Source organism: Hippocampus bargibanti, linkage group LG08, assembly GCF_051943395.1.
Source record: "Hippocampus bargibanti isolate YZ-2025 linkage group LG08, ASM5194339v1, whole genome shotgun sequence".
NCBI classification, from domain to species: Eukaryota; Metazoa; Chordata; class Actinopteri; order Syngnathiformes; family Syngnathidae; genus Hippocampus; species Hippocampus bargibanti.
This window is the reverse complement of record NC_142741.1, coordinates 21,173,358-21,186,263: the sequence shown is the minus strand read 5'-3', so window position 1 is coordinate 21,186,263 and position 12,906 is coordinate 21,173,358. Positions and strand designations below refer to the sequence as shown.

The window sequence follows — 12,906 nt, the reverse complement described above, 5'->3', positions numbered from 1 at the left end:
ACGCAATGTCTTTTCCAGTGATATAAAAGCTGCAAGCAGTGACAAATGCATATTCACACCTCCTTTTCTCATGGCTTGTCCTCACAATGGTCATTAAACTGAAAAAGTGACTAATGAATGAATAATCAAGTCTTTTATCCATGAAATTTTAACTTTGCAAATCTTTACTTACTGAAGGGTAGGAGTAAATTGATTTTTACTTTCTCTGAACTCCTTTTAAACATAATCGCCAAACTTGGTATTTATTGCTGCTTTTTTTCTTTATACTATACATTTTATACCCATTTGGGCAATTTTTTTCTCTTGCATTCCCGAGAGTTTAGGGAGCTTGTATTATATCCAGCGTATAACGTTCTTATTTGAAATTGTATAGGATCCCAATCAGAGGAGTATCGCAGAGATGTTTGAGAGGTCTTTCAATGAGGACGACGACATGGATGCAGGACACCAGTGAGACGATGCAACTTGTACCGTATGTTCAATTCAACCATCATGGAGAGACATGCAGATAAATCTTTTTATTCACCCGAAGAAATAGAAAGAGTTCTATATATTTGGTAAAGACTGGATCAGAGACAAAATACTGCAAGTTGACAGTTTGTTGTCCACATTTGCTTCTAAACGGGCAAGCATGTTGACAGCCTTTTCATTCAAGAGCCATTTTCACATTTGGTTCCAGTGATGATCAGTGTCAAACCTCTATTCTTTTCACTTCCCTGGTTGGACTGTGAGGGTTTAATTCCTGTGTACCACCTAAGTACGAAGGACCGAATAATGCGCCCATTTTTTTATCAAACTATATGCTGTGCATACAGGCGCTGGCTTGAATACAAACTCTAAAAAGAATAATAAATATGTGATTACCTGAATATCCTTCTGACTGTGTCATTCAAAAACCAAGTAGGGTTTTTTTACAGAATTTTACATCGACCTAGCTCTGTAGTCAGGCTTTCTTAATGTAGACTAATACAAAAGATTTATTGTACATTTTATTATTGGGTGATTTTCTGACCACAATTTCTGTTTGCTTTCAATTTAATGTGTCCCAAAACGCGTGAGGTCACTCTTTTTTCATACGATCGATGCCTGTAAACTCAATGTAAATTTTATTTTCAATTATATAAGATTATAGTTTTGCTTTTTTGATTGTTGCTGTGCCAATGACCATTTTGTGTTTGGGAGCCTTATACTGAGCGAGTTGCTTGTTCTGTAGCCACAAGGGGACATAATTTTTTTTGTGCCGGTCCCAAGCCCGGATAAATACAGAGGGTTGTGTCAGGAAGGGCATCCGACGTAAAAGCTTGGCCAAAACAAACATGTGAATCAAACCTCTGAAGATGGAGGACACTGATTGGCTGTGGCGACCCCTGGAAGGGAAAAGCCGAAAGGAAAAGAAGAAAAGATTATACATAAAAATAGCCACTTGAGGTAACTTTAAAAACAATATACATTTAAAATGTACATTTCTCATTTGTGAATATAAATAATATTGGCATTATCAATATTACTAATTTATACTATTAATTGTGGCCGTGGGTTTTCTCCGGGTCCTCCGGTTTCCTCCCACATTCCAAAAACATGCATGGCAGCCAGATTGAACACTCCAAATTATCCTTAGGTGTGAATGTGAGAGTGGCTGGTTATTTGTCTTTGTGTGCCCTGCGATTGGCTGGCAACCAATTCAGGGCGTCCACCGCCTAGTGCCCGAATACGGCTGGGATAGGCTCCAGCATCTCCGGCCATGGAAATTAGGAATAAGCGGTACGGAGGATGGATGGATATACTATTAATCATTGAATCATACCTTCATACTGGTCCTGATGTTTATCTGGAGTGGCATCATTGGTATTTTTATCTGTATCAGAAATAGTTGCAGATTTAAACAATAAAAAAAACTAATAAATATCTGAAAGCAGTTCTATAGCAAACATGGCGTGTTAAAGTGTCTGTGAGATCAGTTTGTATACCAAAGATGAGCTGGATCTCTTCCTGGGCATTCTTCTGGCTCGAAGAACCATGCACTGAGTTACGAAGGACGTCCGAGGCCAAGCGCGCCCTAAGAGAGTCGGGGAACTCCACCTTTGCCCTGTCGGGATCTGTTGGACCAATGGCGGCCCTCCACTCCTCCACTGCATTTTCCTTTTCCAGGACCATCATCACGCTGGGACCACTGACAGATGAAAATAATTTTATACTCGCTGCAGTCAGCTGAGGTAGGCTCCGCATCACCTGGGAGATTTTTATTTTATTTATTTTTATGTGTACAGAATACAAATAGTGGACTCTGCTTGACCATCCACCAAGGGTTATATTAACCAAAAGATGGATTTTAGTAAATCTGTAAGTGTAATGAGGAATAAGCGGTATGGAAAATGGATCGATGGATGTCTAAGTGTGACATATTCTGCACTTTGGTAACATTTTGACATTATTCCATTTAACACAGTCTTTGAGTCAAACCATGATCACCTTCAGTGGCCAAAGATCTGAGGCCGCTTTCAAGCGGTGGTCATGTCACAGCATTTAAAACACAGTCTGAGTCACTATTGCGCAGAACTGTCCACATTTCCCATGAGGGTGACACCACTGCTCTCAGGTCAAAAGTCAAGAGGTAAGCACATCTGCATTTAGTTTTACAGAGGTCACCGTTGGTTGAGCAGTATATGGACAGCCCCGCAAAATAGGCTAGTGCTGTCTTGAGATACAAGTTTATTTAATATCATTTTAGTATGATGCTCATAACGTAAATACACCTACCTCAAATCATCCCCTTTAAAATGTATAGAAATGCCATTAATCCATTTCAACATCTCACAAACCTCCCAAAATTACTTTTTCATTTTACATTTTTGACACACTATTATGTATAAAAACAAACAGTTAAACAGAATGTTATGAACAAAACATGTTTTGGTTTTTTTCATAATGTTTAAAATAGTGGGTGGGTGCGCACAGCATGTCTCCCTGAAGTAACAGTAGGAAGATAAGTCCCTTGTATCTTGCACTAAACGAATTTAAAATGATGGTAAGGGGCAGTGACACCAAGTCTAAAGTGCTGTGCACTCACATCCCTCAGTAAGCTCGATTAGCGGCATTGTGAGAAAAAATGTCGAAGGCTTGTGAGACGGTCATTGAAGCGGAAGATGATTTCACAAGTTAAATGTGCTGTTGAGAGAGAGGGAGTGGGAGAGAGAGAGAGAGAGAGAGCCAGAGAGACGGAGGTCATTGGCTGTCCATCTGAGGCGAGCTGCTGCTTATAAGAGCTTTAAAATTTGTGACAGTGCCAAGTACAAAACACCCCCTTAGGAGGTGCGTCTTGAGGACTGGGGTGGCGATGATCAACTAACCTGCACATGAACTCCACCAGCTGACTGAAAAAAGGCTGCTCCCTCTGCGCCTGGTAGAATTCTTCAGCCATTTCCTTGGAAAGAAGCTTCTCATCCATTTGTCTAATGGAGAACCCTCTGTTGTAGATCTCCTTTAAAATCGTGTCTGTAGGGAAGCCAGCAAGGGAGATAGTTAAGCTCTTCAAACATACCAGCAATGTGACTTTGTTATCTTTTGTAACGCTTGACCTTTGTGTTGGTCAACGGCATCTGGTTTGATGAGAGCCAGTGTTTGCTGCATAGGAAAGAAGAAGTTGATTTCCCTGGAGGCCTCCTCAATAGATTGACTTCCATGCAACTGGTTAACTGGATCTCCTTCCATAGAAAAATGGGCCCTAAGACTAGGAGTGACATGGAAAGTGGTGTCATGGTTACAGTTGAGTCATTTTTCATTATGTTACACCACCAAAGAGCCTTAAAAAATCCAATACTGGGCAAAGTGGATCTAGTGTCCAAACCTCTTCAAAAATATTGTAAAACAAGGAGATCACCATAATATATTTTCCAACTTTTATGTGACCTGTAAAATGTTGTATTATACTAGGTTGGACCAATATGCAATTTTTTTTAAATACTTTCAATTTTACAAGAGAGCAGAGTTTATGTGAGTAAAAGAGCAGAAAATATTCCCCTCACCATTCTGGATCCTCTTTTTTGGCTCTTTGAAGATCAAAAGGTCCAAGCATGTTCTTCCAGTGTTGAACAGCATCTTCTCTCGTCAAAATCAAAGCCAGTACCGGCCCTCTATATGGACATGCAAATGTTGAGTCAACATCTTATCAATATCAACTTCATTTTCCAGTTACCTCGTCATGCTTTGCAGTAGTGCAGGGAAGAAGTCCTCCTCACTGCAGTGGAAGTAAAATTCTCTAACTTGCTCTTCTGTCAACATCAGTTCTCTTTGCTTAGACACGTGGAAGCCTGACTCGTTTATATGGGTCAGAATCTTCTCTAAAAAGACCACACATATCAAATATAGAATAGTATCAGAGCAGTCAAGACAAAAAAAACAAGATGTGCATGTTGTGAGCATGTAAAAAAATGTTGAGCAAACTAAGGGGATCGCATAGTTGGCAATGTTTTTTTATTTCTCCACAAAATATGTTTTTGATATCTGGGGTGTGCAATGATTCAAGCGTGATTTGGTTTGAAAGTGGAATGATTTGATTCAATTAAGTGGGGTTACGATTCTATTAGGTACGTCTCAGTCTAAGATGCAGTGCCGGAACGTCAAGGCCTGCAAAGCCTTCTCTGCTGGCCTAAAAATATCGTAATCACGGACAGATGTTAATTATATTTTGTCCATGAATTCTTATGAAATAATTCCAAATTGTCTTTCAACTTACTTTCATTACTTTTCCCCTGTTACGCTGTGTCCGGGTGTGTGTTTTCGTATTTAAGCTTTTAACTAATCACATTTCAGCCATTATATGTTACCAGGTTCAGAAATCTACCTGGATGCCTTCAAATGTGTCGATCAAACTGTTGCTCTAACCAATCAGATTTTGAGTTGGCAACCAAAAGGGGTACCAATGACTTCTTGTAGGCGAAGGCCAACGTCAAAGTTTTCATCATAGTAAAGTTCAATCATAGTTTGCGAAAACTGCTCTCATCACAAACGGCTAGTTGCAAAAGCATACTGGCAAGAGCTAGCACGCTGTCTTGATAGCGATTTGCCTAAGCAAATATATTATTGTGTTGATTTAATAGCAGTTTTGTCAACCCTCAATAGCTGAATGAGGAGAATAAATTGATTTGGTTGCAGTTTTACTGTTAAAGCCATTTTCAAGACGGACTTTTCAAGAAAAAAAATGGACATCATTAAGAAAGGTCAGTCAGTTATTTCCTGGCTTATGGTACCCTCTAGTGGACTTGTAGTAGCTCACACCACACTTTTTTCAGTGTGGACTGATTCGGACCTAGCACTACTGAAGGCCTAACGATGAAATTCACGGCCCGCCACTGCGAAAATGGGATGATGGAAATACTTTATTGGAGTTATTTTACATACATTTGAATTAACTTGTCAACGCTCCTTTTAAGATATATTTCTGCAACTAAAGACAGTTTGATATGTTTCTCCATATATTTCAAAGTAGAAAAAAAATGTTTGATGCACTCTTATCTTCTAAAGATTTTGTGATCTAAATAAAATTTGGTTATATTCCTAAAAGTTCCATTATACAATACAATACATATTGTTTTATATAGTACTTCAACAACAGCTGAAACTGCAAATAAGCATGGACAAACATGGACAGGTATTATATACAGGAATTAGAGTATATTATCCAACACTTACGTGTGTGGTATAAAATTGTGGGGGAGCGGTCTGGTGAGTGATGTGGGCGTCAGTGAATGATCGATTCTGTTCCTGTGAGCTCAGTGTGGCGTGGGTCAACTATTTGCCAGTCCGTTGCCATCGTGTATACATATTTATTTTGTTTGTTGCAGAGATGTTGTTTAGACTAGTTTGTGATTGCATTATTTGATTAATAGAGCACTACAATTTGCACATTTCACGGGCATTGTTTTACAGAATCAAATAAATCATTAAGTGCAGTTAACTAAGTTGATGGGTTTGGAATCAAAATGTTTTTGAATCATAGTTCATATTATATTTATAGTTTGAACGGTTTATGTGAGTAATTGTATAAAAATGCCTTCAACTTGCACTTTTTCTCACAAGGGCTTATGATATTGCAGATAAACAGTCAGTGTTTTTCACTCTGCGGATTAGTGTAATGTACAGATGCAATTCCATTTCATATAATCGCCACCTTTGGATGTGTATGGTTGCGAGCACAGGCACAGACCTGTGCTTACGTATTTGGCTCGAACCCCACCTCGCGTTCCCTTGGCAACGTCAGGCCGGATGAGAGCCAGCGTCCTCTCCACACGCTCTTCCTTAGCATCCTGCGCCTTTCCCGGGGCTGTGCTGAAGTCGGGGAAGAAGAAGGCAAGCTCCCTGTCGGCCTGATCCCTGTCCTCGCTGCCATGCAAGGCGTTGAACAGCGTGCGCGTGCCGTATTGCGCCCGCAAGCTGCCAATAGATAGATAGATGGGGGCAGGTAGATAAGAAAGAGCAGATGGTGGCTCAGCTGGTGCTGAAGCCGTGGAGGAGCATCACATGGGTGTGTCTGAGAGCAGACGGCTCCTTTTGCTATATGGAAATCTGCCATTGTACCATACTGGTGCATGTACTTTCTCATTCTATATCATATCTTCTACACCTGTTTTTCCTCACCTTTATTGAGCCAAAGCATATATTTCCCCTTATGAAAACCAAATGCAAAAAAAATGCACAAATATGATATTTCCTATTTCCCTTCAAGTATCCATTAATTAATCTATTATGTTATTGTCTGGTGATGCTATCCACCCCAAATTTTCAGTTTTTCTGCTCATTCTATAACTGTTGGGAGAATGTGTAGTTGTGCCTATCACTAGAATAGATAAACAAGCAAATTATTTGTTGTGACTCATTTTTTTGGGTCAATTTATTGAAATGCGACTGCTTCTGTTGGTATTATGGTTGGGAGCGTTTTATTTCACCTCTCTGGCTTTTTTAGATTGGCTTCTTCAATGTCTGCGGGGCCAATGAAGTGGAGCCAGTTTTGTACCACGTCGAATGAGTCCTCGAGCTGAGAGAGTACCAGAATGCGTGAGGGTCCGCTTGACATGAACTGCACCAGGTCTTTGAAACTATCCTGCAGCTCAAATACACACACACACACGTGCACACAAGGAAGTAAGAACAGACATGAGTTATTGTAAATTGAGATTTAATGGCGACACATCTTAATAAATTACAATATTGTGGGAAATTCTAGGAAGTCAAGCAAAATATAACATCACAGTTTATGAAAACCCCCAATTTACCATCTCAAGAAATTGCACTATTATTACCATCCATTATCCGTACACCACGTATTCCTCATTAGGGTCGCTGGGGTGCTGGAGCCTATTCCAGCTGTTTTCGGGCACGAGGCGGGGGACACCTTGAATTGGATATCAGCCAATCGCAGGGCACACAAAGACAAACAACTATTCGCTCTCACATTCACACCTAGGGACAATTTTTTGAGTGTTCAATCAGCCTTCAATGCATGTTTTTGAAATATGGGAGGAAACCGGACGACCCGGAGAAAACCCACGCGGGCCCGGGGAGAACATGCAAACTCTACACAGCGAGGCCGGAATGGTTCTTGAACTCGCGACCTCTGCACTAGGAAGCCGGCATGCTAACCACTCGACTTCCGGGCCGTCCTTGCACTTTTATTTAAGCAATCAAATTGATTCATGTAGAAATTAACGCAGAAATTATTCTCCACGTTTTTTTCATGTGTTCAATACATACAAGTGAATAATTGAACTTTTCTCAGTCTAATTCATGGAGCGGTATCTGAGTGCAAACCAATAGTTCAAGAAAATGATGCCTATACCCTTTCTGGCATATTTAGTCACTCTGAAATCTCGAAAGATTTCATCTCGTACTTACAAATTGCCCACAAAGCAAAATTATTCAGCTGAGCCAGCAGATGCATTTAAGCCCCTTGCAGAAAATATGCAGACCGCCGTGTGATGTGGTGCAGACAAATTGAAGGATTTAAGATTTTACTCCCATGTGATTGTATGTATATCCATCCATTTCCCGATCCACTTTATCCTCTCAAGGGCTGTAGGGGGTAGTGCAGCCTATATCAGCCATCTCCCCCCTAAGTGAATGTTTATTCTAGAATTCAGATCAACCAAGATCTCAATTTTTCCTTTAAGCTGTGTAGAATGTGTGGCCTTTGACACATTTGCTATTTAACTCTATTCATGATGACTACCCGTACATCAAAACAAGATGATGCTGTATTGATAAACACAGCAATTCCTTTTTTGTCAGTCCAAAAAAACATTACTACAATTAAATAATTCAATACAGATCATGCATTGATTTATGTTTTCTATGAAAAATGGGGGAAATGTGGAAAAATAAGAACGTTCCCAAAATATTTAAAATAAATAAATGCACAAATAAATACATAAACACATAAATAAAAACAAATAAATACACAAATACATGAATAAATAAATACATAAATAAACACATAAATAAATAACTCAATAAATACATAAATAAATTCGGCAAAGATACAGATCTGTGGGTGCCAAACTGTGAGTATGAGGGATTTGTAGAGGACTTAATAAAAACCCAGTATAATACAATAAAATTGTATTATGTGTTCTTTGTTTCAAAGGCAATACATTTTGGATATTTGAGGCTTATCATGAAACGACCATACCTCTGTGGCTTTGTGCTGGTAAAATTCTCTCACTTGGGCCTCGGTCAACATCCGTTCATCTTGGGCCACGATCTCAAACCCCGCGTCTTGTATCTAGTTGATGTGACGACAGCAAAATGTATTCCTGACGAGATACATGTCAAAAATAACATTTGAGGGGGGGCAATAAGTGTCCCCGTGTACCTTCATAATGATTTCATTCGCCTTGCCGTGAGCGACAGCATCTGGTTTGATGATGGCCACCGTGTAGGACTTAGTGGAAGCAACTGCGGTGAGAGAAGTAACGGGGGGATGGGCAACATCGAATGATGGCAATTCACAACAGTTGCTGTCCCGAGGTGAGCTGCATTCTTGTGGATGCAATGATGAACTCATTCACTGCCATCCCCAAATTTATTCGCTAAATGAAAAGCATGATGTGGAGCACCATTCCCAAATTTGTTCGGGTTTTGTTTGTTCTTGCTGGGGTGCCGATAAATCGCTGACCAGACCTCTGGTAATGTTTTCGCCTGCCACAAGGGGGCGCCATTTCCCTTTTTTTCATGTTAGCGTTGTTTTTCAGCTTCAGCTGTTGTTCTCGCGCTATATCAACCAATATATTGTATATGTATTGCAATGTATTTTATTCAGCCGCCATCACTTTAAGCTCAAATAACTTCAGATCCATATCATTTAGAAATTAACTTTTTTTCTGATGATAGAAGAGAGTCTAAGGTTTCTTACGCTGCATTTAATGGTACTGGTAGTGGTAGACAATGACAAAAACCCTGGCACTGGAGTGGGCATATTTTTGCAGATGTCCGGCAGTGAATGAGTTAAGAAACTGGAGTATATTCTTTTCACAGCACCTATTCTGCTTTCTTCTTCCCCTGCCTGATGATGGGTCCATTGTTCTTTGATCTTCTCACCATCTGTGAGACCGCTATCCACAACCTGGAAGGCACACTAAGTAATTAGTAGTGGTCAACCCCCTTGAGGAAAAACTCTTTCTATCGACATACACAGTCATGTATATTCATTTTGATATTTCATACAGAGAAACTACGAATTCATCTTTCATAAAAATCCATAGTGAGTGTGGGAAATTTTATTTCGAATCCCCTCCCCAAATCCCGGTTGGATCTGTGTTTGACTGACTGCATGTTGCAGCTGATTTTACCACTTTACGTTGATCGCCGTGCTCCAGTACTGACTTTTCCTTTGCCAATTGGTCCATGATCATCCTCTGAAGGAGAGGTGCATTGGCCCCTCGCAACACGGCCACGAGCTGACCACCCTGAAACACTCAACACAAGTCCTCCTCATTTATCATAGGGCTTATGGCCCACAACGTTCTCCCGCAAGACATGACAATTTAAGAAGCAACATTATATTTACTGTCTGTGTACATTTGAAAACGTCACATTTTTGATCATTCCCATACACTTATGTACAAACGCTTCCTGTTATGGCTGGGGTTGAAAAAACGTTTTGAATTTGTTTTTGCAGGTTACCAGTACAAAATGTGCATGTCAGAGGATCACACAAAATCATGGAATATCATAGAAATCCAATGATTTAAAAAACTTGATCCGATGAGAAAAGTTAACCGGCATATGACGATGGATGGCGATATCCCATGTTTGTTGCATTAAAATAACAGGCTGACAGACTATGTTGGACAAGAATCTCCTTGGACCATGATGTTTGCAGATGACATTGTGATCTGTAGCTAGAGCAGGGAACAGATGGGGGAGAAACTAGAGAGGTGGAGGTATGCCCTGGAAAGGAAAGGAATGAAGATCAGTCGCAGAAAGTCTGAATATTTGTGTGAATGAGAGGGATCCAAGTACAAGAGTGATGCTACAGGGAGAAGAGATAAAGAAGGTGGAAGATTTTAAGTACTTGGGGTCAACTGTCCAGAGCAATGGAGAGTGTGGAAAAGATGTGAAGAAGTGTGTCCAGGCAGGCTAGAACGGCTGGAGATGTCAGGTGTGATGTGTGATAGAAGGGTTTCATATAGGATGAAAGGAAAGGTGTATAAAACGGTGGTGAGACCAGACATGATGTTTGGACTGGAGACAGTGCCACCGAAGAAAAGACAGGAAGCAGAGATGGAGATAGCAGAGATGAAGATGTTGATGTTGTCTTCGGGAGTGACCAGGTTGGATAGGATCAGGGATCAGGAATGAGTACATTCGAGGGACAACTCATATTAGAGGCTTTGGAGAGAAAGTCAGAGAGGCCAGACTGAGGTGGTTTGGAGATGTCCAGAGGACAGAGAGTGACTATATCGGAAGAAGGATGCTGAGACTTGAACTGCCGGGCAGGAGACCGAGAGGAAGACCAAAGAGGAGGTTTATGGATGTCAAAGAGGACATGGAGGTAGCTGGTGTGAGAGAAGAGGATGCACAAAACCGGGTTGATTAGATGGAAAAATGGCGAGCTCTGAAGGGAAAAGCCGAAAGGAAAAGAAGAAGACGCTGGTTTCTTCACATATTCTACAAATGTGCATATCAGGTTTATTTAAGTCATGTTATTTAGGTGTAAAGAAGAGTGTATATTAATTTTTTGTTTTGTTTTCAAATACAGTAAGTACTATGTGCTTTGTGAGCGACCAGTCAAGGGCACATCCCACTTTTCATCCCAAATCGGCTGTGATTGGTTTCAGTACGAATCGGACATTTTGCTTAGATTTTGAAGGATATTCCTGGATATTTATGATGAACATGCTGCGATTAAACATTTTTTATTGATTGGTGATTCATTTATGTATAGGTATGATGTTAAACCGATAATCAAATCAAATTCATCATAGAGTGGAGATCAGTGATGTTCGCTGTGGCGACCCCTGAAGGCAAAAGCCTCAAGAAAAAGAAGTTGCGTTAAACTAATACGCAGGTATTAGATATAAAGGAATCAAACAGTAATAACATGGTGGTTCATATTGTTACAAAAATGGTGTAACTACCGCCTCCAATAAAAGCCAGTATATCAACAAATATCTCTGGCTTTATGAAAAAAACACAGTTGAACACTGCAAACAAGACTCGCTCTCTCTCAACGTCAATGCTATATGCCTCGGCGTGCACACACACACACACACACACACACACACAACACACGGTAATAACATGTCAAGACCCTTGGAGTAACACGAAGTCTAACTCACCCCATAAAACAGGAAGGTGGGCTCACATTTGCCACGATACTTCTGTAGAGCATTAATACTGTCTGCCTCAGCCTGTGTGAACACAAACATGCGACACAAACCATTTTAGCATTCAAATTCAAATTTAGAGCATTCAACCAAGAATGTGAAGAGTATTAACCAAGTTCCACATATGACCCGTTCCATTTTTTTATTCCAACCTACATCCATTTGTTGTGTTACTGAAGATGTTTTCCCTATCGTAATTTATAACATGTACAGAGAAGCATATTTTAATATATAATGTATGTATTTTTAAAATAAAGGGCTTTTTATTTTTTAAACATACTTTCTTATTTTCCTCCCACATCTACAAAGGAGGTTGGCCCATTTTTCCTTTAAAAAAATCTAATGTAACCATTGAGCATAAAAACGTGTTCATCAGGAAAAATGCTTACTGTGGCAAAATGTAGCAGGTCATCACCGAGTTCATTGTTGATTTTTCGTAGGAGGCTGATCACAGCTCGACAGGGACCACACCAGCGCTGGTACACATCGACTACTGAGGAGACAAGATAGAAGAAGGGTGCTGTTCTTTGAAGTGACCACTGGGAAGGGCCAAAGTACCGCTCAGATAACAAGAGGTGCGTTAAACGACTCGCCTTAAATTTCGTCACTCACTCAAAATAAATGGAGGGAAATGGATTATACAGTCCTTACCCGTTAACCCCTTTGTTGCAAGCACGCCCTCCCATTGCTCTTGGTTAGTGATGGAAGCCTTAAGTGAAAAAATGCGAAATAATGTCAGAAACGATCCATGACTGTGACTGCAAACTTTATTTTTTGCTCATTCGTTTAAATAACGTGTTCGTAATACCTGCAAAGTCGTTTCTTTCTTCTTGCCTGCCATTGTACTGAATCCAGATAATATATACTGTGTACTGTCTCTGTGTGTATTTGTGTGTGTGTGCGTGCGTGCATGTGTGTGCGCGTGCGCGTGTACGTGCGTCTAAAAGATCAAAATATACTGAAAAGACGTAAAACGCCTGCGAAAAACGCAAAGGTCACAGCTAACGCATCGTGTTGATCTTGCTTG

At 40.3% G+C, this 12,906-nt stretch overlaps 2 protein-coding genes across 11 annotated transcripts in view; one reads left to right on the top strand and one right to left on the bottom strand.

Annotated features, from left to right (window-relative positions):
• smarcal1 (SWI/SNF related, matrix associated, actin dependent regulator of chromatin, subfamily a-like 1) overlaps positions 1-1,244 on the top strand; it is a 17,395-nt gene extending 16,151 nt beyond the window's left edge. For 2 of the 4 annotated variants that reach the window (XM_089002337.1, XM_089002336.1), the window contains exon 18: positions 374-1,244. In XM_089002337.1, the coding sequence (XP_088858463.1) occupies positions 374-454 (81 nt within the window). In that variant the 3' untranslated portion in view covers positions 455-1,244. The remainder of the gene's footprint in view (positions 1-373) is intronic. The other 2 variants (XM_089002335.1, XM_089002334.1) reach the window with 2 other exon arrangements.
• Positions 504-12,906, bottom strand: nme9 (NME/NM23 family member 9). Of its 7 annotated transcripts, none has more exons than XM_089002338.1 (17): positions 12,688-12,906; positions 12,531-12,588; positions 12,269-12,372; positions 11,832-11,903; positions 9,840-9,956; positions 9,529-9,613; positions 8,864-8,946; positions 8,681-8,773; positions 6,942-7,102; positions 6,233-6,429; positions 4,193-4,337; positions 4,023-4,130; positions 3,576-3,727; positions 3,348-3,492; positions 1,968-2,170; positions 1,805-1,855; positions 504-1,367 (listed from the first exon to the last, which is right to left on the bottom strand). In XM_089002338.1, exons 1-17 carry the CDS (start codon positions 12,718-12,720, stop codon positions 1,324-1,326), a joined length of 1,851 nt encoding a protein of 616 aa, XP_088858464.1. In that variant the 5' UTR covers positions 12,721-12,906; the 3' UTR covers positions 504-1,323. The 7 variants fall into 7 exon arrangements, 6 of the variants coding, with proteins under 6 accessions (XP_088858464.1, XP_088858467.1, XP_088858468.1 ...); XM_089002341.1 differs by having other exon boundaries at positions 6,942-7,096; XM_089002342.1 differs by having other exon boundaries at positions 11,858-11,903.

What these genes read in the sequence shown, in the direction of transcription:
- nme9 (XM_089002338.1), bottom strand. Translation starts at nt 12,720, where the DNA reads ATGGCAGGCAAGAAGAAAGAAACGACTTTGCAG. An exon ending in CGTTGCCAAGGGAACGCGAG is followed by an intron (nt 4,338 to 6,232) that starts GTGGGGTTCGAG and finishes TGGTCTTTTTAG; the next exon opens with AGAAGATTCTGACCCATATA. An exon ending in AGAGATCCAGCTCATCTTTG is followed by an intron (nt 1,856 to 1,967) that starts GTATACAAACTG and finishes TTTCTGATACAG; the next exon opens with ATAAAAATACCAATGATGCC.